At 41.9% G+C, this 21737-nt stretch overlaps 2 protein-coding genes and 1 long non-coding RNA gene across 6 annotated transcripts in view; 1 reads left to right on the top strand and 2 right to left on the bottom strand.

The window, feature by feature from the left end:
- Positions 1-2748, bottom strand: part of LOC116284012 (uncharacterized) — a 45015-nt gene extending 42267 nt beyond the window's left edge. The window contains 2 exon segments of the mRNA XM_072940863.1: positions 1648-1729; positions 2265-2748. Of these exon segments, the coding sequence (XP_072796964.1) occupies positions 1648-1671 (24 nt within the window). The 5' untranslated portion in view covers positions 1672-1729; positions 2265-2748.
- A 1915-nt stretch (positions 2749-4663) lies between these two features.
- RPL14 (ribosomal protein L14) lies at positions 4664-7893 on the bottom strand. The gene is made up of 6 exons (XM_006200671.3): positions 7726-7893; positions 7102-7203; positions 6423-6517; positions 5314-5413; positions 5181-5234; positions 4664-4997 (listed from the first exon to the last, which is right to left on the bottom strand). The coding sequence occupies exons 1-6, from the start codon at positions 7726-7728 to the stop codon at positions 4719-4721; spliced, it is 633 nt and encodes a 210-aa protein (XP_006200733.2). The 5' UTR covers positions 7729-7893; the 3' UTR covers positions 4664-4718.
- An 11-nt stretch (positions 7894-7904) lies between these two features.
- Positions 7905-21737, top strand: part of LOC107033228 (uncharacterized) — a 121459-nt gene continuing 107626 nt past the window's right edge. Inside the window, exons 1-3 of one of the 4 annotated variants that reach the window (XR_012060551.1) lie at positions 10695-11527; positions 12018-12160; positions 13676-13910. This is a non-coding gene — a long non-coding RNA (uncharacterized lncRNA). Of the gene's footprint in view, positions 8028-10694; positions 11528-12017; positions 12161-13675; positions 13911-21737 lie in introns of those variants that run through there. The other 3 variants (XR_012060552.1, XR_012060550.1, XR_012060562.1) reach the window with 3 other exon arrangements.

Here is a 21737-nt window from a genome sequence, read left to right as displayed (position 1 = left end):
ACAGGACAGTCCCCATCGACGAAAATTATCTGATCCAAAATGTCAACAGTGCTGAAGCTGACAAACCCTGCCCTAGAGCCAAACTCCCTAGGTTCAAATCCCATCTCTATAACCATTAGCTATATGAATGTGAATGAGACACTTAACATTTTGTGCCTCAGTTTCTTCATCTGGAAAACTGGGAGAACAACAGTACCAGAAAACAAGAGTACTTAACAGGGCTCTTGTAAGGATGGAATGAGTTAATATGTGTAAAGCACAAAATTATCACCTGGCACATGACATTACATAAATCTCAGTACTTATTACATCCGGATTGGGGGATCTTCCCAGAAGATTCCAAATAACAAATGTTTGTCATAGAGGGTATAGCAAAGACTGACAGTTCTATCTACCTATCTATTTATCTATCCATCTCACTTCTGGGAAGGTTCCTAAAAGAGAACAAACTCAGCGGAGAGGTTCGTCTTTTGGGGAATCTGGACATGGAAGCTGGAGATCAAGCAGCCACCTTGGACCATGAAGTAACCTTGGGCTTGAGAGCCAGTGCTAGGATGGTGGAGCAGAAAGACAGGAAGAGCTTGGAAGCATGACAATAGTGGAGCTGCCACACTAGCCCTGGACCATCTCCCCCAGATTTCTTCTGCATGAGACAGAAGCCTCTATCTTATTTAAGTCACTATTACGTGGGGTTTTCTATTGAAATATAATCTTGAGTGAGTGCTATACTCCAGGCAAAGCACCTAGAGAGAATAGACTAATCGCAGATATTTAAATATTTCCTGACATGCAACTAATTTTGGCTTAAGTGGATGGCCCAATGTCCACAAAAAGGAGCCAAATACACATTGCCTGTAAGTTTCTGGGATGGAGCTTTTTTGTTATATCATACATCCATTAGATGATACACCCAGTTTTCACTTTACATGATCTAGGACTCTGGAAAAAAATTCACTGAAATCTTCCTCTACCACTAAGAAAACCCTGGAGGGAAAACTTCAAATGTGGCATGAATTTGTGCTGACATAGGATACAGCCTCTTACACAGGTTAAGCTGCAGTCTTTGCAATGGGCTAGAGGCACTGGCTTCAGCTCCAAACTCAGCATTCCTCCAAGAATTCACCTCCCTCATCAATCCACACCTTCCTAATGCTCCCAGTTTGGGCTTCACTGTACCCCAACTCTGTGGTCTGCAGGGTGAACTCCTGTGGAAGAGCCTGTTTAATCTCAGGAGGCGGCCTTCCTCTGTGTATTGTCAGACTAACACTCCCAAATTTTAACTTGCCCATTAATTCCCAGATATTGTACAACTGTAGATTCTAATTCAGGAGATCTGAGATCCCGCCTTTCTATTAGGCCCCCTGGTAAGGCCAAAGCTGCTCATACATGCACCGTACTTACAGTTTGCATGAATGGAGATTCTCACTTTCCAGGAGAATTTCTTGGCTGGTGCTTCCCTCTGTCCTAACCTGATCTTCCCAAGATTCTCCTACTCTCCCTCATCCACTCTCCTAACATACTCCTTTGCCTTACTAAGTATCACGGATGCAAAGCTAAGCACAGGACTGGCCAAGTCAGGCTACAGGTCCTGTAATGCCCTTTCATATCTTTTCTGAACATGGAAAGCTGGAAGAAAGCTCAGCTCACCTGGGACCACGCTGTCTGGAGCATGGCCGATGACCCCTGGCTTCATACACTGCCCTGTCTGGAAAAGCAAGAACCTGCAGAGCTAAGAGAAGAAAGAATCACAATGAGATGGACCCTGTCTTGGTTCCCACATTTGCCACTTCTTCCTCCCTCAGGCTCCTTGTCACTAACGTTGGAAACGTAATCTAGGGACACTCTGGATGTCCTCACTGCACCCTCACTAGTGATTCACGGGGCGCTGCAATTGCTTCCTTTGTATACCCTACAAATTTGCCTGGTGAGTATGGAAATGCCTAGAATCTCTGAAGCAAGAGTCAAGGATTGCAGTGTATTCGTGGCTTTTAAGAAAATCCCTGGCCCACTATGAATGCACCACTAAGTAGTTTGCACTGACTGCTTCTAATGGCAAAGACCCGAAACAAGCTTGTGGAGAGAAAGGACGGTATCAGGCCTCAGGCTTCAGGACAAAACGCAAGTGGTGTTCTGTCTCCGGGAGTAAAGGGTAAGACGCTCAACGTCCCAGTGGCCCATGAGGGCCGGAGACCCCACCCGGATCCGCACACTCCGCCCTGGGAAGCAGGCGACCCCCGAACGTCACCGGCCCCCGCCCTGAGTACCTTGAGTCAGAGGATGTCGGGCCGGCTCTTCCGGGCAGGAGGGTCGGACACGAGCCTCTGGCGGCAGCGGGCGGGGCCCGGGCTCGCGGCACTGCGAGGCCCCGACGCCCGACGCCCAAGCTCCGGGACGGGAAGGCTTTCGGCCATGGTGGAGCCGGGCCCCGCGCAGCCCCGGCGCCGGCAGCCCCGCAGAACGCAGAACGTAGCCAAGAAGGAAGCGCTCCCGGCGCCTCTCTAGGAAGCTGGGAGGCTGGCCCTTCTCCATGGTTCCCTCCGCCAGACCCCCACAGCGGGTCCGACACCAGCTCCTCTCTCTATGGCTTCTCACCCCAAGTTGGATTCCACGGCTTACTTCCTGTGATGCTTTCAGTTCTGTAAGTTTCACTTAACTAGCAGTAACTGGACCTAATGAACGTATAACCCCCGCCTCCGTCTTAGTGGCTGGCTGACTGGATTGTGAAATAAAATCATGTGGTGTGGGGTCGACTATTTAGGTTCAAATCCTGGCTCCACCACTATGCACTGTATTCTTGAGCGAATTACTACTCTTCTTTAGTTTCTCAGTTGAGAATGGTAACAGTTTCAAACTCAAATTCAATGCTTTAACTGAGTCAATTCATGCAAAGCTCTTATATACAACTGGTTCTGAACTGTCACACAGATACAAGGTTTAATAATGTGATATAAGAAATACATATTTGGTCTTCTGCCCAGTTCCTGACACAGTAAGGTTCTACAATCCTGTCTCCAGAGTAGTAAAGATGTCTTCGTACATGCTGAGACAGGTGGCTGAGGGCTCCCAGGTAGCTTTAGGATTGGTGGGGGGGGGGGGGAGTGGGGGGCTGTGGGATACTGGTCACCAGAGAAACCAACCATGTGACTGGGACCACAAAGATAATCACCAGTAGCCAATGACTTAATCAAAAGTGCCTACATAAAAAAACCTCCGTAAAAACTATAAAGGGGGAGGGGAGTTCAGAGAGCTTCTAGGTAGAATGCATGGAGGTCCTGGAAGGGCAGCAAGCTAGAGGGCATGGGAGCTGTGTACCACCTTACTCACACCTTGACCCATGCATCTCTTCCATTTGGCTGTTCCTAAATTTTTTTAACAAACCGGTAACAATGTGTCTTCTGAGTTCTGCAATGAGCCTTAGCTCTAAAAAATTACTAAATCTGAGAATCATGGGAACTCCAATTTATAGCTGCACAGCAAGAAGTACAGGTCTGGGACTTGGAATTAGCAACTGAAGTGAGTCAGACCCCTTAAAATGTGGGGTCTGATGCTCACCTGGGTAGTTAAGATATCAGAGCTGAACTGTAGGATACCCAACTCAGTGCCTGAAGAGTTGGATAACTGGTTGGTGTGGGGGAAGAAAAGCCCATACATTTGCCATCAGACATGCCAAGTGAAGAACAACTCATGAGCAGAATAAAAATACTTTCAGACAAGTAAGCACTCAAAGTTTATCATTCATGAATGCTACCTGGAAGAAATACTAGAGGATGCAGTCCATGAAACTCAAAAAATACTAATCCAAGAGGAAAAGGTAGGACAGAAGCAGTACTGGTAAACCAAGAAACTAGTAAAAGACATCACTTATTTAGGTTAAATATCAAGACCTACTAAATGACATCACCACTACTATAGCTGGTTTGGACCCTTGTCAAGACAATACTGCCCAACTTGATACCACCTTAACTTCCCAGTCTTGTCCCCACATTTCAATCCAACAGCACATGATCAAAACCTCAGATATTGGCTTCCCACACCGCACTCTACTCCAACAGTTCCAACAACTGGCTTCCTCTGGTTTCTCTGGCCATCCTCTACACTCCTGAGGTTCTCACCACCCTCTCCCCTTACAGTCTTTCTTTCGGGCCACAATGGAAGATCCCACTTTAGACAAGCCCCTCAGACAGTAATAGGCAACCTAAAATGGCCTGTTATTTCCTCTATCACATAAGTTATTACACTGTATCACTTGCCTATTACCACACCATCAAAAAAATTTTGTCCCCACTGTTTCAGTGAGGCTCAGAAACCACCTTCTGATTAGAAATGGTAGGGAACCAGATACTTTAAGCAACCAATGTATCAATGCATGTTTTCCTACAGTGTATTTTCTTAAGAAAATTTACTAAACTCTTTTGAGCATCAAAAGCTGATGGAATTTCACTTATCGAAAATGTATTTGTACAAGAAAATTCACCCAGTGTTCTAATTATCATGATTTTCCATGTGAACATGAACTATTTATGACTTTGTGTGATGACTTGATACTATCTGAATCTGGACAGAGTGGGACTAAGAAACTGATTCTCCAAAAATGACATTAAGAACCCTACTATCAATCTGTCTCATAATCCTGGCCCCAGCAACAGACTTTAACCCATAGAGATTTGCCGGCATGTCAAAAAGAACCTTTATTACGTTTATAATAGCCTCTTATGGTCTCATGCTTTCTTGCCAGATGCTTTTGGAGCAGGTGCTTTCTGGGCTGGAGCTTTCTGACCCTTCTGAGCTTTTGGAGGAGGTGCCGCCTTCTGGCCTGCAGCTTTCTGAGCAGGAACCTTCTGGGCTGGAGCCTTCTTGCCCGCAGCGGTGACCTTTTTTGCTGGAACCTTAGCAGCAGCAGCAGCTGCACCCTTTGCAACAAGTGCTTTCTTGGGAGAAGCTTTCAGGAGAGCTGCCTTTTGAAGTTTTTTAACTTCAAGCTTGATTAGTCTGTTCCTCTGAAAAATTTCAAAATAAACGTGTATTAAATATGCATATAAAATGCTTGCCCATCCTATATGTATAGAACATACAATCCTTACAATATCTGAGGCTCCTATGAAGTCAACTTTGGTCTACATAGCTTGGGCAAGCAGTTTAGGGTTAGAATACAACAATCCTGTAATAAATTAAAAACTTACCATTTTCCTTGCCTTCATGACTTTGTAACGATCAAAATCTGTCATCTTGGCCTTCTATTTAAAAAAAAACAAAAAGTCATACCACCAATCCCCCCAAAACAGAAAAGGTCCAAATGCAAATGTCAGTCTTTACCTTTTCTCTGGCTTCAATCTTCTTGGCCCACCTTGTGGCTGCCCACTTTGCATTGATATCTGCCTTCTCCCAGGCTTGTCGGACATACTTCTGGCGGGCACTAGAAAGAGCCAAGGTCACAGATTAAGAAATCAGTTTTGAGGTCACACACACCCAAGGATAGCTTTTTGTCCTCTGAAAAAGCACAATTTATATATACACCCTCAAGTTAAAAAAAAAAAAGGAAAATGCCTTAAGAACCCTTCCGATTTTCTCTACTTCTAGCTCTACTCGTCTCTGTGAGCACACGCCGCCTGGCATCCCTGTTATCTTTTACTTGTTTGAATGCTGTTCATCACTAAGCCAGGACGTTCTATAACCTCAAACACACAATTTTAATAAAAATATGCAAACTATTCTACTTTCTAGGTTTAAAAGTCATCTAGGATCAAAAATTTGTCCCAACACTATAAAATGCAATTATCATTTTGAAATTTCTTTCAAATTAGTATATGTCACAGGATATATTTCACTGCAATCAACTGTCACTGTGGCTGAGACAACTGTATAGCAAAACACCATAGTGTTTAACATCTATAACCTACATATATCAAGAAAGAACCACTACTGATTGCCTTAATTCCTTATAAGTAACTGAGAAAAGAACTTCATTAATGGCTATCATAAGCAGATAATGTTTGTTAAATACTTAATAACTGACATACACTAAAAGCTCAACTAATGATGATAGTATTGGAAGAAACAAATGTGAGTAACTTTGTTCTGAAACTAAAATTGACTAAAATATGTTTGGCAAACTAGAATCCCTTAGGGAGGTCTTCGTTGTGTAAATCAGGAAAGAAAAAGAAACAAGAGGAAAACAATGGGAAATCTGGAAAAATGGAAAGCCAGAGAACTAGCAGATCACAGGATATTTTAAAAATAAATTAACGCCTGTCTGCTTCTAAACTGTAAATCCCTCTTCTAAACTGCTCTCACTCTTTCACATTGCTTACTATATTCTCAGGAGAAAAACAAAATACCAAAAACATTTTTAAAATTAAACTGAGCAAACTTTATTACTAGTATTAACAAAACTAGGGGAAGGGTGATGATTGGTGGTTAGTTACCTGTGTGGGAATTTGAGGACGAAATCAGTGAGCTGCATACATTTGAAAGGCATAGCCTGTCTCCTTACTTGAGTGCAAGGTCCATCCACCAAAGCCTAGAATACATAAGATCAAGGATCTCAATGTAAAAATGTAACAGCATTCAAAAAGCAGATATTCTATATATTAGTCCTTTCAGAATCATCAAATCCCTACTACTTAAATGCTTTTTTAAAAGGTTAAACTATTAGTAACAGCACAGCACATAACCCAACTACATACCACTTCAAGTCTTTAATCCTTGCATTTCCAACAACACCTTTATTATCATTCACAGCCTTGGTTAATTGTGGTTCTTAAATACGGACAACAGCAAACAAGGGCTTTCTACCTGCCTGGCTTTGTTCTAAACTCGTTTTACATATAAAAATTGATTTAAACGTCACCAGTGTTTTAGCCCATAATTAGTTAAAAACTTTGGGTAGTTTAAGGGGCATAAGTAATACTCAAATCCAGTAGTCCAGGCCAATTTAAGTCTGTGCTTCTAACCACTAACTACACAGGCTGTTTCCTCACTGGTAAAATAAGGCTACCACCCTTAGTACCCCTACTTTGGAGGGCTGTTGGGACAATTACCATTATCATCTACACTGTATACCATCCACTGCCATGTGAACTTGTGACACTTTTCCTTACTTACCCTGTTCTGGTCAATAACATCTACAATAGCGACCAGCTTCCCGGCATGAGGTCCAAAGGAGACGTAGGCCACCCGGCCAACCTCCACGAAGCGCCTGAACACCTAAAATTGAGGCGTAGAGGTGGAAAAAGCACCGAAAGTGATTAAAAATACTCGTTACTTTGCAAAGCTTTGCAACCTAAAGGCAAGCTAAGAATGGCGAAAACGAATGTTGAGGGGAAAACGCCCAAGCTCCATGAAACGACCTGGATGGACGAAATCGGCAGAGGCGGCGGCGGCGGCAAAAGCCAGGTTCCCGCTGGCCTCCAGGCCTAAGGAGCCAGAACGGTCCGACCCCAGCTCGGCCCCGGCGGCCTGGCCAGGCAACTGGCCGTTCCCGCGGTCCGGCTCTGGCGGCGGCGGCGCGCACGCGGGCCCAAGGAGCGCCGGGCCTGACGGGCCATCCACGCGCTTCTGGGCCGTGCGTCTGAAAAGCACCCCAACTCCAAGCCCTGCACACCCCGGAACCCTCACCGCGCGCTACCTAGGACATGCTAGGCGCCGTTCCGTGCCTCCGCTCCCCGGCTCAAGCAGAGGCGGAGCGGCATGCTCCACAGACCCAGAGCCCGTAGCAGCGATACTCACCATGTCGGCGGCGTTCGGCGAGAAGGAAGAAAGCCCGCACGACCGTGCGCATGTGTAGAAGGCCGCCCCGCCCCTGCGCTGAACAGGACGCCCACGTGGGCACTGATTGGTCGGGACGTACGCACGTACGCGCACGGTTGCTCATGGGAAAACATGGCGGAGCTCGCCAGAGCCGCGCTGCATTTTCAGGAACGCGAGCGGAGGGAGTGGCTTCGTTGATACCGCGGACGAGGTGCGGGAAGAGTCTCCTGGGACTTCAGGGTGAAGAAGAGCACAGAAGCTACGCTTTCCGTCGTGACTGTGTCCGTATCCCTTTCAACTTCGTCTTTTAACGTTTTTCCATCTTTCCTTCCACTGCTCAGTCGGTACTCCCGATTTTTGACTAAATGTTACTAATAGCTTAATACTAGAATTTTTCTTTAAGTGACCCCAGTAATTACATTAACCTTTCATCTTAAAATAATTCAGACTTACAGAAAAGTTGCAAAACTAGTGCAAATAATTCCCATAAACTCTTCTCTTATTAGATTCCCCAAATGTTAACATTTTACCGTTGCTTTATCATTTTATATTTTTTTCCCTGAACCATTTGAGGAAATCACAGACATGATGTTCTTTATCTGTACACACTTAAATGTGCTATTTCCTAAAAACAAGGACATTATCTTATATAATCAGTACAATGATGGAAATTAGAAAGTTAATAACATAGTCTATTTAATTTGCACTCCTTATTCGAATGTTATCAATTGTCCCATTCATGTCATTTCCAGAACATGAAAAAATATATTCCTGATCTATTATCTCAAACTTGTATTTAGTTATTATGTCTAGTCATTTAAAATCTGTAATAGTCATAAGCCTTTCCTTATCTTTCATAGTACTGACATTTAAAAATACAGGTTAGTTGTTTTGCAGAAAGTCTCTAAATACAGATTTGTTGTAGTTGTCCTTATGATTAGATTCAGATTAGGCATTTTTGGTACAAATGCTGTGTCCTGGGTGCATCACATCAGAACACACAAAGGATATTTCGTTGTCCCAATATGGCAGTGTTAACTTTCATCACTTGATTAAGGTGGTGATCATTGAGCTGACAATTCCCAAATGTATTGCAGTCCTTTTTTCTAAGCTCTATAGCAGTGTCTCTTCCCAGGACTATTCTAAGTGACCTGCCTTCTCCATAGCTCCCTTTAATCTATTCTCTGCTCATGGGTCAGAGGGATCTTTAAACAAAAAAAATCAGATCACGTCACTTACTTTGTAAAATAACTCAGTGATATTCTACAGTATTTAGAATAAAATCTAAACTCCTTACTCTGGCCTACAAGGCCCTGAATCATGTGTTCCTATATCCAAACACACCTTATACCATCCCTCCTTCCTCTTCATTGTGTTCAGCCACAGTGGTCTTGACCAGTCCAAGCTCACTTTTGCGCTATAACTTTTGCACATGGTGTTTCCCCTGCCAGAAGTGCTCTTTCCTCTTCATACTCTTTTTTTGTTTGTTTTTCCTCTCCCTGTTGATACTCCTGTGGGTTTTTTTTTTTTTGTATAGCAAGGGCCAACTTATCTCTCTGTGTTTTTTTCTAGATATTTCTTCTGAGAGATTTAATCTGACAACTACATTTAAAAAATTGCAAATGTCTGACTTCCCCCTTTTCTAGCTCAACTTCTTTTCCTTAGAGCTATTATCAGAATTGCAATTGTTTGACTGATTTTTCTGTCCACTTACGTTGTACTCTTGCACCACTGGGAATAAGTTCCATGAAAGCAGGACCTTGAATATCTTTTCTTTGTACAGTACCTGATAAGGGAGGGGCTCAATAAATGGGTAGTCAATGCATTACTCTTTAGGATTTAGTATCCTGCTTTATAATTTATAAAGGAGAAGGCATGAATAAGAATATTCATAACAGCACTTTTTGGTAACAGCCCCAAACTAGAAACTACCCAAAGGCCATAAACAAGAGAATGGATAAACTGTGGAAGTACGTAGTGACAGAGTTAACAGCAACTACATGGAACAACATGGATGAATTTACACCCAATACTGGACAAAGAAAGTCAGGATATATGCTCTGTGATTTCATTTATAGAAATTTCAAAACAGGCAAACTAATCTTTAGTGTTAGAGGTGGTCATGTTTACCCCCGGTGGATGGGAAAGAGGGGCTTCTGAGCTGCTGGTGATGTTGTTTCTTTAGCTGGTTGATTACACAAATGTTTCCAGCGTGTGAACAGTCAAATCTCTACCTTGATGATTTATGCGTTTCTTTTCTCCAAATGTGTTTCCTGGCTCCACAACCAGAGAATCTGATTTGCAGGGCTGCGAGAAACAAGTCTGCATTTAAAAACAAGCTCCCCAAGTGGTTCACTAAGCACACTTTGGTATTCTCCAGTTACAGAATTACTTTTCTAAAGTTCACTAATTATGTCACAATTTTTTCAAGTCCCCCAAATGCTCATTTTTATCACCTAATCTACAGGATAAAGTCCAAACTCCCTAGCAAGTCAAGGCTCTCCATAATCTCATCCCAACCCCTTCCTAGTTTTTTCTCTCTGGTCATTCTGTGTCCCCTAATCCCTCTACAGCTGTAAATTTCGCAGCTTTACATGCAGTTGGCTCCGTCTTCCTAGAATGTGTTCCCCATCTTTCTCCCTGAAAATGACAGCGCGTCCTTTAAGAAGCATCTCAAAACCTCGTCCCAAGCAGGCAGTTTTCGGATTATTCGATGCTCTATTATAATGGCAAGATAACTCTCCCAAGTAAGCCTTGGCTACCTCGAGATGTCGCAAGCGGCCAGGAATCGAGCAGGACCGTTTAGCAGCTACAGGTTTCAAACATAAGGCAACCAGACGGAACACACACCCAGCTCCCGTTGGCCGGCTACGCCCCTTCCGGGACACCCAACCGTTGGTCCAATCACCAAAAGGAAGGGCCGTTCGGGGACAACGCCAGCATCCAAGATGGCACCCAGGCCCCGCCCAGCAGTTTGCTCCGCCTCTTGTTGCGGAGCCACGCCCCTGACGTACGCCGTCCCTCCTGGCCCAATCACCGAGAGGATTGTGTCTGCGCCAAACGTGGCGGCCTCTAGGCCGTTTTGGGCTCAGGCTCTTCGGCTCTTTTGGGCTCAGGCTCTTCGGCCCTTCGCGTGAGCTGACCTGGAGACTGTGACCTACTGAAGCGGCGTCCCCCAGCGCTTCTTCGTGGCAAAAAGTGGGAGTGAATAGCAAATTGGAGCTTCAGGTTTCAGTCTTGAGACTGAGCAGAGGGGTCGTGCTGATTGGGGGCCGCCCAGGGATGCGGGCGAGGCCAGCAGCTCTTCCCCTTTCCCGCAGTTTCTAGAATCCCTGTGGGTGTCGGCGGGCCCCCAGCTGTCCACCTGTACCAGCTAGACCTCAGTGTACCCTAGAAGATGTGCCTGGGCTTTCTTTTTCTCAGTCACGAGGGATGGAGATGTTGGTTTAGCAGACAAAATGTTTGGGGCCCACGAGAGAGAAATCTAAGCCTGTTCGAGAAGTGAAGCAAGAGCTACCCAGAATCCCGACCTGCTTTCATGTTCCTGTAACCTTTCTGAGATGTGACCCAATCCCATTTATGATGGAACTGGCATGGCAGTCATATGTATGCCTACCTGGCATGATATATGTAAGAATGAAGAATGAGTGTTGCGTCTGTTCACTGAAGAAAAAAAAATAGTACCACCTTAAAGTCTAGAATTATGTTTTTGGTGGATTTCCTGAGAACTTAAGCCTAGAAGATAATCTTTCAGATCGCTCTGAGGGACTACTCTGAAGAGGTAAGGGAGGAGCCAAGATATATAGGAATTTTGCAACAAAAACCGGGTGGTAGGAACATCAAAAGATTACTGTAAAAAAAAAAAAAAGATTACTGTAAACTTAAGAAACCCAGGCACCTCAAGTCAATGAGTTTAGTACTTTTCTGTGTGTGGGAAGATGCAAGAGTCTGGGCTCTTTGAAATCATTCCTTTGATGTGTACCTTATCTATCTAGGGCCAGTGTCTTGTTCTTTTCTGCATTCTAAATCCTTTCAGGGTGCTCAGTTGGAGGTGGCTGCAGTGGCCGCTGGCTTGATGGCCACAAGCTTTGTTTACTGATATGGCAGGTGACATTTTTCATCCGTATATCTGCTTAAAAATTTTTTTGTTAACTTTTAAAATACTTTCTTTTCTCTTTCTCTCTCTTTTTTTTGGGGGGGGTGGGTAATTAGGTTTATAATAAGCACTGAGCTATACCCTCCCCCCTTGTTTTCAAATTTTTAATCTTAAGAGCCTGTTGCTGAGCAAGACAGTGTCTAGATGCAACCACCAGGAATAAACCTGCAGTACAACAGTCAGATCTCTTGATAAATTGCAATGAGGAAAACTGCACGCGAGAGACATCATGGGATACTTAACCAAAAGAAAGAGAAAGTAAGAGTTACAGGACTGTGGGGAGATGTGAGGCTAAGATGAAATTTAAATGAAACACTGTTTTGATAGACTCAAAGCAAAGCAGAAGTTTCTAAAGTGGTAAAACATCAGCCCTAGACAACAAAATGGACCCATATTTCTTTCAAAAAGTCCAGAAACCCCTTTCCTGAAGCTTTGCACCTGGGATCCAAATTGAAACTTTCATCCTTCCTGTTAAAATGTAAAGCACTAAAGTTTCGAAGAATCTTTGATTTTAAGGAAAAACTTTCTCTGAGTAAAAAGAAGAGGGTTATTACGACTCTTCATAGATGTAGCATTCAGGGGCAGAAATACTGTTTCCTATTAACTTTAGAGCTGTCTTCTTTTGTAACTGTTTTTCCTGGCCAGTGAATAACCATGCAGGTTTTACTTTCTCAGTCAGACCTAGTTTTTACTTATGTTGGGCTGCACCTCGAAGGCCTGCAAGGCCTGTACTCACCCAGCTTCAGGACAGAAGACAGAGCCCAGAATCAGTTACAGAGACATCTACAGTTTAATGGGTGGGGGACTTACATGTCTGATGCAAAGTCCTGGAGCAACACCACACCACGTGTGGCAGAGGGCGGGCAGGACCTGGTGACAATCTTTGCTCCCCGGGGCAAGGGAAGGTTAGCAATTATAGAGGGAATTGACAGCAAGTTGGCTCATTTGTTACCGGGGAATCCAGCTGAGTGGCACAACCCCTCTGCCTCTTTGATAAGATAAGAATAATCACTTGACAGGGGCCTGAGGAAAGTATATAGGAGGTCAGTCATGTAAATAGGGTATAGGTGAAACAGACATTTGTTGAGCAAGCGATATACAAAGAGCAAGAGAACAGCCACCTCATGAGTGGCCTGGCCATACAACTTTACAGAAATGTTGATAGTGTAGCAGGAAGGTACTCAGGGTTTCCTCAACTGGGAAGTTTTAGGCCTTTTCTATTGCAAAGCAGCAGGTAAACTTACCAACCACAGGCGGTGCCATATCCTTGGATGAGTAAGATGTCCATCATGAGGAAAACATTGGCCTATTAAATCACAGGACCCTGAGTGAGATCAAATGAAGGTGACTTAACAATCCCATGGTTGCTCTCTTCCAATTTCCAGTTCCCAAAGAGGCTGATAGACTCTGGAATGGGTCAGGACCCTGGGGATGCAGTGCCCAGCCTTTTCAGCTTTTTTTTTTTTTTAAGTAGGGTATTTTGTAGTCTGTCTTTTGTGTTTAACAACCAAGGAGATAGTGTTGGTTTCTGTGCCAACACAGATTGGTCTAGTGTCAAGAAAATACTTGGGAAATATATCAGATCTAAGGAACACAGTAAGGCCACAGCAAAGATGGAGGCTTTTGTTGCCTTTCAGTACTAGAAGCTGTTGACAGAAAGACGTTGTCATGCTCTAAAATAGATCATTAAACTTCTCATTTTCTGTGGCAGACAGAATATTCCATTGCATAGAAGGCTCAAGATTATATATGCATTTTTACATTATATTACAGAACTGGATGCAGTGTTGAAAGAGAACGTTAGCTACTTACCACCTGGTGCTCTGGAAATAGCTGAACAAATACAACATGAACTGATAAGCTGATAGGCCTGCAGCTATCCAGAACAAGCTCCTGGAACAAGTAAAAGCAGCCAGATTCTTTAGTGTGATCATAGATGGGAGGACTGGTATCTCTTCCAAAGAAAATCTCTCCTTCTTTGTGTGCTGTGTTCACCAGAGTGAAGAAGGTAAGATGGAGCTTTGTTAAGATATGATTGATTTTGTAGGCGCTGTTGACATGCCTGAGAATCTCCTGATAGAAGTCTTCTTGCAGAGAATAGCAGTCTGGGGTTTACCAAAGGAATTTCTATAGCATTTCAATGGTCAGAGCCATGAATGGCCAGCTGGAAAGATTGGGGACACCCTTTTGAGGCCTTGTTCTTGGCCTCTAAGATGCAGGAGCGGGACTCAGCTATTATTTGGTTCTGTGCAGTGAAGCCAAACTTCTTGACACTGTGGACAAAGTCACGGTGCCACTAAAGACATTCTCAGAGCACTTCTCGGCTCAGCTAGGTTTGCTGCGCACATTCTTAAATGAGTGGGGTGAACACTAGGAGGAGGAAGAGAAGTGGGATGTTGTGATATTTATAAGGAAAACATATATTTGGTCATTCAGATGACCAGATGACCAAATATATATTTCTCACTGTAGACAAAAAATGTTGCTGCCGTTGTAGTAAACAATGATTTATGTCCACCATCAACCACTATCAACCACTGCAGGCCCCTACCCCACCCCGACACCCCCACAGTGTGTCCAGAGGGGAATTCAGAATGGAGAAAAACAGGAAAATGGCCCTACACAGTTAAGATGCATATCAAAGGGATAATTTCAATGAGCCCAGACTTTTGCTTTTTCTTCCCATACATAGAAAAGCACTAAAATCATTAATTTGAGAGGTCTGTGTTTTGTGATTAGCAGTAATCTTTTGATCTTTGACTGCATTGTTCTTTTCCAACAAAATTCCTGTATGTCCTGGTTCCTCCCTTATCTCTTTGGAATAGTTTCTCAGCGCTGAGAGGCTGTCTTCCTGGGCTATAATCCTCAGTAAACTGACCAATAAAACATAATTCTTAACTTTAGATTGTGCATTATTTTTCAGTCAGCATCACAGATATTTGCTCTTTGTCCATGGTTCCGACTCACAGCTCTCAAATCCTTGGAATTTCCTAAATGTTGAGCATGATAAAGGTGTCTCTTGTTATGTTAAAGAGGTGACTTTCAGAAGTAGGATGGTTACTGGGAGAACAAACTCTTTTTTTGTATATATATATTTTTTATTGTATATATATATTTTTATTGTGTCAACATTGTGTTACAATGTTGTGTCAATTTCTGGTGTGCAGCATAATGCTTCAGTTGTACATGAATGTACATATATTCATTTTTATATTCTTTTTCACCATAAGTTACTACAAAATATTGAATATAGTTCCCTGTGCTATACAATTTGAGCTTGTTTATCTGTTTTATATATATGTTAGTTAATATCTGCAAATCTCAAGCTCCCAATTTACCCCTTCCCACCCTCTTGCTCCACCCCCACCCCTGGTAACCATAAGTTTGCTTTCTGTGTCTGTGAGTCTATTTTTGTTTTGTAAATAAGTTTGTTTGTCTTTTTTTTTTTTTAAGATTCCACATATAAGTAATATCATATGGTATTTTCTTTCTCTTTATGGTTTATTTCACTTAGAATGGCAATCTCTAGGTCCATCCATGTTGCTGCAAATGGCATTATTTTATTCTTTTTATGGCTGAGTAGTATTCCATTGTATAAATATACCACAGCTTCGTTTTTCAGTCATCTGTCAATGGACATTTAGGTTGTTTCCATGTCTTGGCTATTGTAAATAGTGCTGCTGTTAACATTGGGGTGCATGTATCTTTTTGAAGAGAACCAACTCTTTGATTGGAGGGTTGGAACTTTCATTCCCACCCCCTGACTTCCAGGAAGTGAGGAGAGGGGCCTGAGATTGACTCAAATGCCACTGACCAGTGACTTAGTCGGTCATAACTATGTATGACAGCTCTGTAAAAACCCCAAAGGAGAGCTTTTGGGCTCCTTTTTGGAGAGCTTCCCCTTAGATAGCCAGAAGCCTCTTGGTGTCTGAATCTTTTTAAGGCCAAGTATACAGTTATCCTCAAAGTTTCACAAAATAGGTGTTTCCTATTTTTAAAACACAAATGTGTTTTAAAAAAGCTTTCCAGTTAAATGGAGTTTACAGGGTTAGGGTTAGGATTAACCCTCTGCTGCATTCACCTCTCAGTTAATGGCAAACCCACATTTCCTCCTCAGGCAAAAATTTTAGAATCCTAGACTCCCCTCTCTCTCACCATCAGCAAATGTCATGGATTCTATTTTCAAACATATGCAGGATCTGACCATTGCTCAGAGCCTCCAGCGCTACCATCCTGGTCCAAACCACCAGCATCTTTCGTCTGGATGATTCTAATAGCCTACCATTTGGTTTCCTCTTTTCTGGCCTTGCCCCCGTCACTTCATTTTTGTCATTGTAGCTAGAGAGTAATCCTTTTGAACCAGAAACCAGATGTCCTTCCTTTGTTCAGAATCACCTAATGGCTTTCTCTTGCACAGCCTACCTGCTATTAACTGACCTCATTCCCAGCATCTTCTAGTTGTTCACTCTGCTCCAGTCACACTGGCCTCCTCCCTGAACCTTGAACATGCTTCTGCCGAATATTCAATGGCTGACTCCTTCACTTTCTTTAATTTTCTGTTCAAATGTCATCTTATCAGAAAAGACTTTCCTGGACTTCCCTTGTATGAAGTAGCAACCCCCATCCCCTGCTTCTGGCACTCTCTATCCCCAGTTGTTTTTCTCTGAATTAGTTGCAACCCCCTGTACAATATGTGTTTAGTTTCTTGGTGCCTGTCTCCTCCACTAATGCCAGTTCTACAAGGCAAGGACTTTTGTCTATTTTATTCATTGTTGTAGACATAGCACCTAGAACAGGATCTGGCTCAGAGGACACTCACAATATTGGCTGAATGAATGAATGAATTGGATGACTATACTAAAAGAAACTGAGGCACAGAGAGACTAAGGAGTTTAGGCCAAGGTCACTTGGCAACCAGTAGCAGAGCTGGGATGCAAACCATGTTTGTGTGGTGTCAGAGCCTTAGTTATAAATCATTTTGTTTGATATTTGGGAAGAATTTTTAGTGAAATGTGGAAGTGCTAATGGTATAATGCTATGAAAGAAGTAAGATGTAAAACTAACTCCTGCATGTTCCTAACTATGTGAAAATGTGTAGAGAAAAACAACCAGAAAGAAACAAAATTAGATACAAAGCAGTGAGTTTCTGAGAGTTTTAAAAGTATATTTAAAAACCCTTTTACTGAGGAAAATTGTGAAACACGCAAAATAGACCGAATACTATAATGAACCTCCATATGCCCATCACCACAGCCTCAAGGACCATCAAGCCATGGTCCAGTCCTGTCCCACCTGCATTCTCCCTTCCATGTTATTTTTGAGTTAGTTCACAAATGTTATGGTCTAATTTTATGTGTCACCTTGGCAAGGCTACGTTCCTCCGTTATTCATTACTAATGTGATTAAACCACAATCAGTTGTTTTTAGGTAAGGGAAATCATTCTAGGTAATCTAAGTAAGCCTGCCCTGTGGGTTTCAGGCTCGCTTCGCCAGCCCCCACAGTCCCATAAGCCAATTCCTTACAAAAACAGTTTCTTAACAAGTATCTCCTACTATTTCTCAGGTTAAATATTGATGACTGTGCTAGACGTATCATTTCACCTGAAATAGTTTAGCAAGTTTCTAAATGGTAAGGATTCTTGGGGAAAAAAAACAATCCCCAATACCATTATCTCACCTAAACAAAAAGTAACAGAAAATCCTTGATTTTATCAAATGTTTAAATTTCCAATTGTCTCATTATATTATAATATTAAAAATATTTTTGAGCTAATGATTTTTGCAGCATCTTTAATTAGGGAGGGAAAAACCAGTGCACAACTGGAAGGATTTTCTCGATGGCTCCAGCAGAAGGCCTTCTTGTCTCATGTGTTTCAGGAGGAAAGTAACCTGTCATTTCCCTTCCAACCTCAGTCTCTCAGCCCAGTGGTTACTTAGCACACGGTAGACTTGTGGTAAATGTATGACTAGTGAATAAATGATAAGTAAATGGGTGAAGGAAACACTTTTTTATACTTTTATCCATTGGCTATATACTGTTCCATGAGTAAGTTATGCTAAATTTATGCTAAATTTTACCTCTTCTTATCTATCCTGAGAGGTAGATATTATCCTCATTTTATACATGAAGAAATCAAGGGTCAGAGAGATTGAAAGACTTTATGAAGATCATAGAGGGAGCAAGTAGCAGATCCTTGAGTTACTTCAGACCTGTCATTTATTTTTTAAATGTCATATTGGACATAAAGGAAATGTAAAAATGGTTGATAAAAGGCAACCCCTGTAACTACTACCCAGTTAGAGAAAGGCACTCTCACCCTAGGAAAGCTCATGTAGATGAACACTCCCAGAATGTCCACCCCCAGCTTCTGTGTCCCCTGGGTGAGCTACAGTCGTGCCCGACATCCACAGGAGACCTTCCAAAACCAACAGGCAGGTCTGGCCCAGGTTCCTATGAAATCACTGCCTCTGCCCTTGGACCCGGCAAACGTGAGATTCTGTGTATGCTTCCCAAGAGGGTGAAGTCTGTTTCCCCCAGTCCTGTGGGCTCCTGGAGTTAAGCCCCACTGGCCTTCAAAACCAGATGTCCTGGGGTCTCCGCCTCCCAATGCTGGAACCCGGGCTGTAGAGCTCTCACTCCTGTGGGAGGGCCTCTGCGACTTAACTACTCCTCAGCTTGTGGGTTGCCCACTCGGGGGGTGTGGGGCCCCATTATATTGATTATATCCCAAGCGCGCCTCTCCTACTGTCTCGCTGTGGTTCCCTTTTTATATTTCCAGTTGAAGAAGATCTTTTTTTAGGTTCTAGTCTTTTGTTTTCAATGGTGGTTTAGCAGTCAGTTGTGGTTTTGTTGTAGGTCACAAGGAGAGATGAGCTCTTGGTCCTACTGCTCCGCCATCTTGATGGGAAATGCCCAAAAGTCACTCACCTTGGAAGTCCCCTTCTCATGGACTGACTGTCTGTGTGTCCCCAGTCTTCATATGTTAAAGCCCTAACCTCCAATGTGGTGGTGTTAAGGTCTGGGGCCTTTGGGAGGTAATTAGGGTTAGGTGAGGTCATAAGGGGGCTAGTGCCTTTATAAAAAAAGACACCAGAGAGCTCGCAGACGAAAGGCCATGTGAGAAATCAGCTAGCCGGCAGCTGTCCACAAACCTGAGAGCTCTCACCAGGATCTGAAATGGCTCTCACTTTGATCTCAGACTTTCTAGCTTCCAGAACTGTGAGAAAATGAATTTCTGTTGTTTAAGCTGTCTGGTCTATGGTATTTTGTTACAGCAGCCCTAGCAGACTAAACGTCTTTTTATCTCTTTCCAAACACAGCCTTTATCTTCCTAAATTTGAGAGTAATTATTTCTTTGCTTGTGTTAGAGTTTAACTTCTGTGTTTAGTTTTGCCTGTTTTGGGACTTTTTTTTTTCAGTTATTCACTCAAAAGGTTATTAAACAAAGATGTAATTAAAATTGATTTTGGTCTTAATTGACTAGTAAGGCAAAGCATCTGTGGGAACCTCAGTATATCAGTATTTGAGGTAGAAAATAATACTTGATTAACTCTACAATCCAAACAAATGTGAGGTTTTCTATTAATGTTGGTTTTTTGCAAAGCATATACTGACTGGTAATTTTTCTGAAGTTCTAGTAGAATAACATTTATTTTCTTAAGACCAACATTCCTTTGTCATTAGGGACCTCCAGGTCTGAGTGAGGGCTGTACATAGACCTGTGGAATAAGTGAGGATCACACATGAGCAAGTTAAGGAGATGTGGAATAGAAAAGACGTTGGACTTGGGAGTAAGGAAATTGGGTCCAGGTCCCAGACCTACTAGCCAGCTGTTTTTGTTTCTTTGTGCATTTCAACAGTCTTTTTTTCTTCATTTTTTAGATTAAAGTGTCGTTGATATACAATATTATATAAGTTACAGGTATACAATATAGTGGTTCATGATGTTTAAATGTAATATTCTATTTATAGTTATTATAAAATATTGGCTATATTCTGTGTTGTACAATATATTCTTGTAGCCTATTTTATACCTAATAGTTTGTACCCCTTAATCCTTCACCCCTATCTTGTCCCTCCCCCCCACTGGTAGCCATTATTTTGTTCTCTGTATCTGTGAGTCTGTTTATTTTTGTTATATTCACTAGTCTGTTATATTTTTTAGATTCCCCATTTAAGTGGTATCACACAGTATTTGTGTTTGTCTGACTTATTTCACTTAGCATAATGCCCTCCAAGTCCATCCATGTTGTTGCATATGGCAAAATTTCATTATTTTTTATGGCTGAGTAGTATTCCATTATATATATGAATATATGTATCTTCTTTATCCTTTCGTCTGTTGATGGACATTTTGATTGCTTCTGTATCTTGGCAATTGTACATAATGTGGCTGTAACCATTGGGGTACATGTATCTTTTTGAATTAGTGTTTTTGGTTTTTTTCAGACACATACCCACGCGTGGGGTTGCTGGGTCATACGGTAGTTCTAGTTTTAGTTTTTCTGAGAAACCTCCATTACTGTTTTCCACAGTGGCTGCACCAATTTACATTCCCACCAACAGTGTTTGAGGGTTCCCTTTTCTCCACATCCTTGCCAACATTTGTTATTTGTGTTCTGTTTTTGAACTTTATATAAATGGAATTATACTATCTATTTATCTATTTTGTGATTTCCTTTTTAACCATAACATTATATTTGTAAGATCCATCCATATTGGGCATATGTTGGTAGTTCTTTTGTCTTTATGCTGTATGATATTTTCTAGTACAAATATACTGCTATTTATTCTTCCATTTTATGGGATGGGCATCTTGGTTGCTGGCAAGAATATTCTTAAGTGTGTATCCTAGTATACGTTAGAACACATATCTCTAAGGTATATCCCTTGGCCTAGAATTTCCAGGCCATCTGGTGTGCATATCTTCAACTTTATTAGACAATAGCTCAGGTTCCCAGAGTGATTGCATTAACTTACATTCCCACCAGCAGTGTATGAGAATTTCAGCCATTCTGCACTTTCATTAACACTTGGTATTTTTACATTTTTTGCCAGACTAATGATTATATTGTGTTATCTCACTGTAATTTTAATTTGTACTACCCTGATTTAATGAGATTGAGAACCTTTTCATAGTTATTGGACATTTAGATTTCTCCTTTTGTAAAATGTCTTTTCAGGCTTTTGCCCATTAAGAAAAATTGGCTCACCTGCCTCCTTCTCACTGATTTGTAGTTCTTTATGCAATTTGGAAGCTAGTCTTTTATTAGTTATATATGTTGCAAATACTTCCTCCCACTCTGTGTATTGTCTTCTCACTCTTTTAATGGTGTTTTTTTGATAAACAGAAGTTCTCAATCTAATGTAATCAACCATATCTCTATTCTTTTATGGTTAATGATTTTTGTATAGTGTTTAAGGAACTCTTCCCCCTTTTTCATAAATACACCATCTACTGTAAATATTGGTTCCTCTGAGTTTTAGAAAATTTAGTGCAATGTATTAAAATCTAGTGTTGGGAAATTTCATCGTCTCACCTACAATAACTTTTATTTTGGAATTGAACTATAATTAAATTGTATCTAACTCTGGACTACAGTTTAATTATATACAGTGGCTTCATAAAGTAATTTTCCAATTAAAAAAAAAAACTCTTCCCTTATTGAAGATCTTAAAATTTATCTCCTGCATTCTATTCTAAAACCTTTGTAGGTTTATATTTCACACTTAGGTCTTTAACTGACTTGAGAATGATTTTTGAAAATGGTAAGAAGGGATTGAGTTTCCTTTTGCCTCGATATGGAAATCCGACTGTCCCACATTTTTCACTAC

Source organism: Vicugna pacos, chromosome 17 (assembly GCF_048564905.1).
Source record: "Vicugna pacos chromosome 17, VicPac4, whole genome shotgun sequence".
NCBI classification, from domain to species: domain Eukaryota; kingdom Metazoa; phylum Chordata; class Mammalia; order Artiodactyla; family Camelidae; genus Vicugna; species Vicugna pacos.
This window is presented reverse-complemented; position numbering and strand designations above follow the sequence as displayed.

Bases quoted from the DNA above. Each gene is read 5' to 3' on its own strand.
- RPL14 (XM_006200671.3), bottom strand. The intron at 5,414-6,422 runs GTAACTAACCAC...GGCTCTTTCTAG, and splicing joins GTCCTCAAATTCCCACACAG to TGCCCGCCAGAAGTATGTCC. The intron at 4,998-5,180 runs GTAAGTTTTTAA...GAAATTTTTCAG, and splicing joins TCATGAAGGCAAGGAAAATG to AGGAACAGACTAATCAAGCT.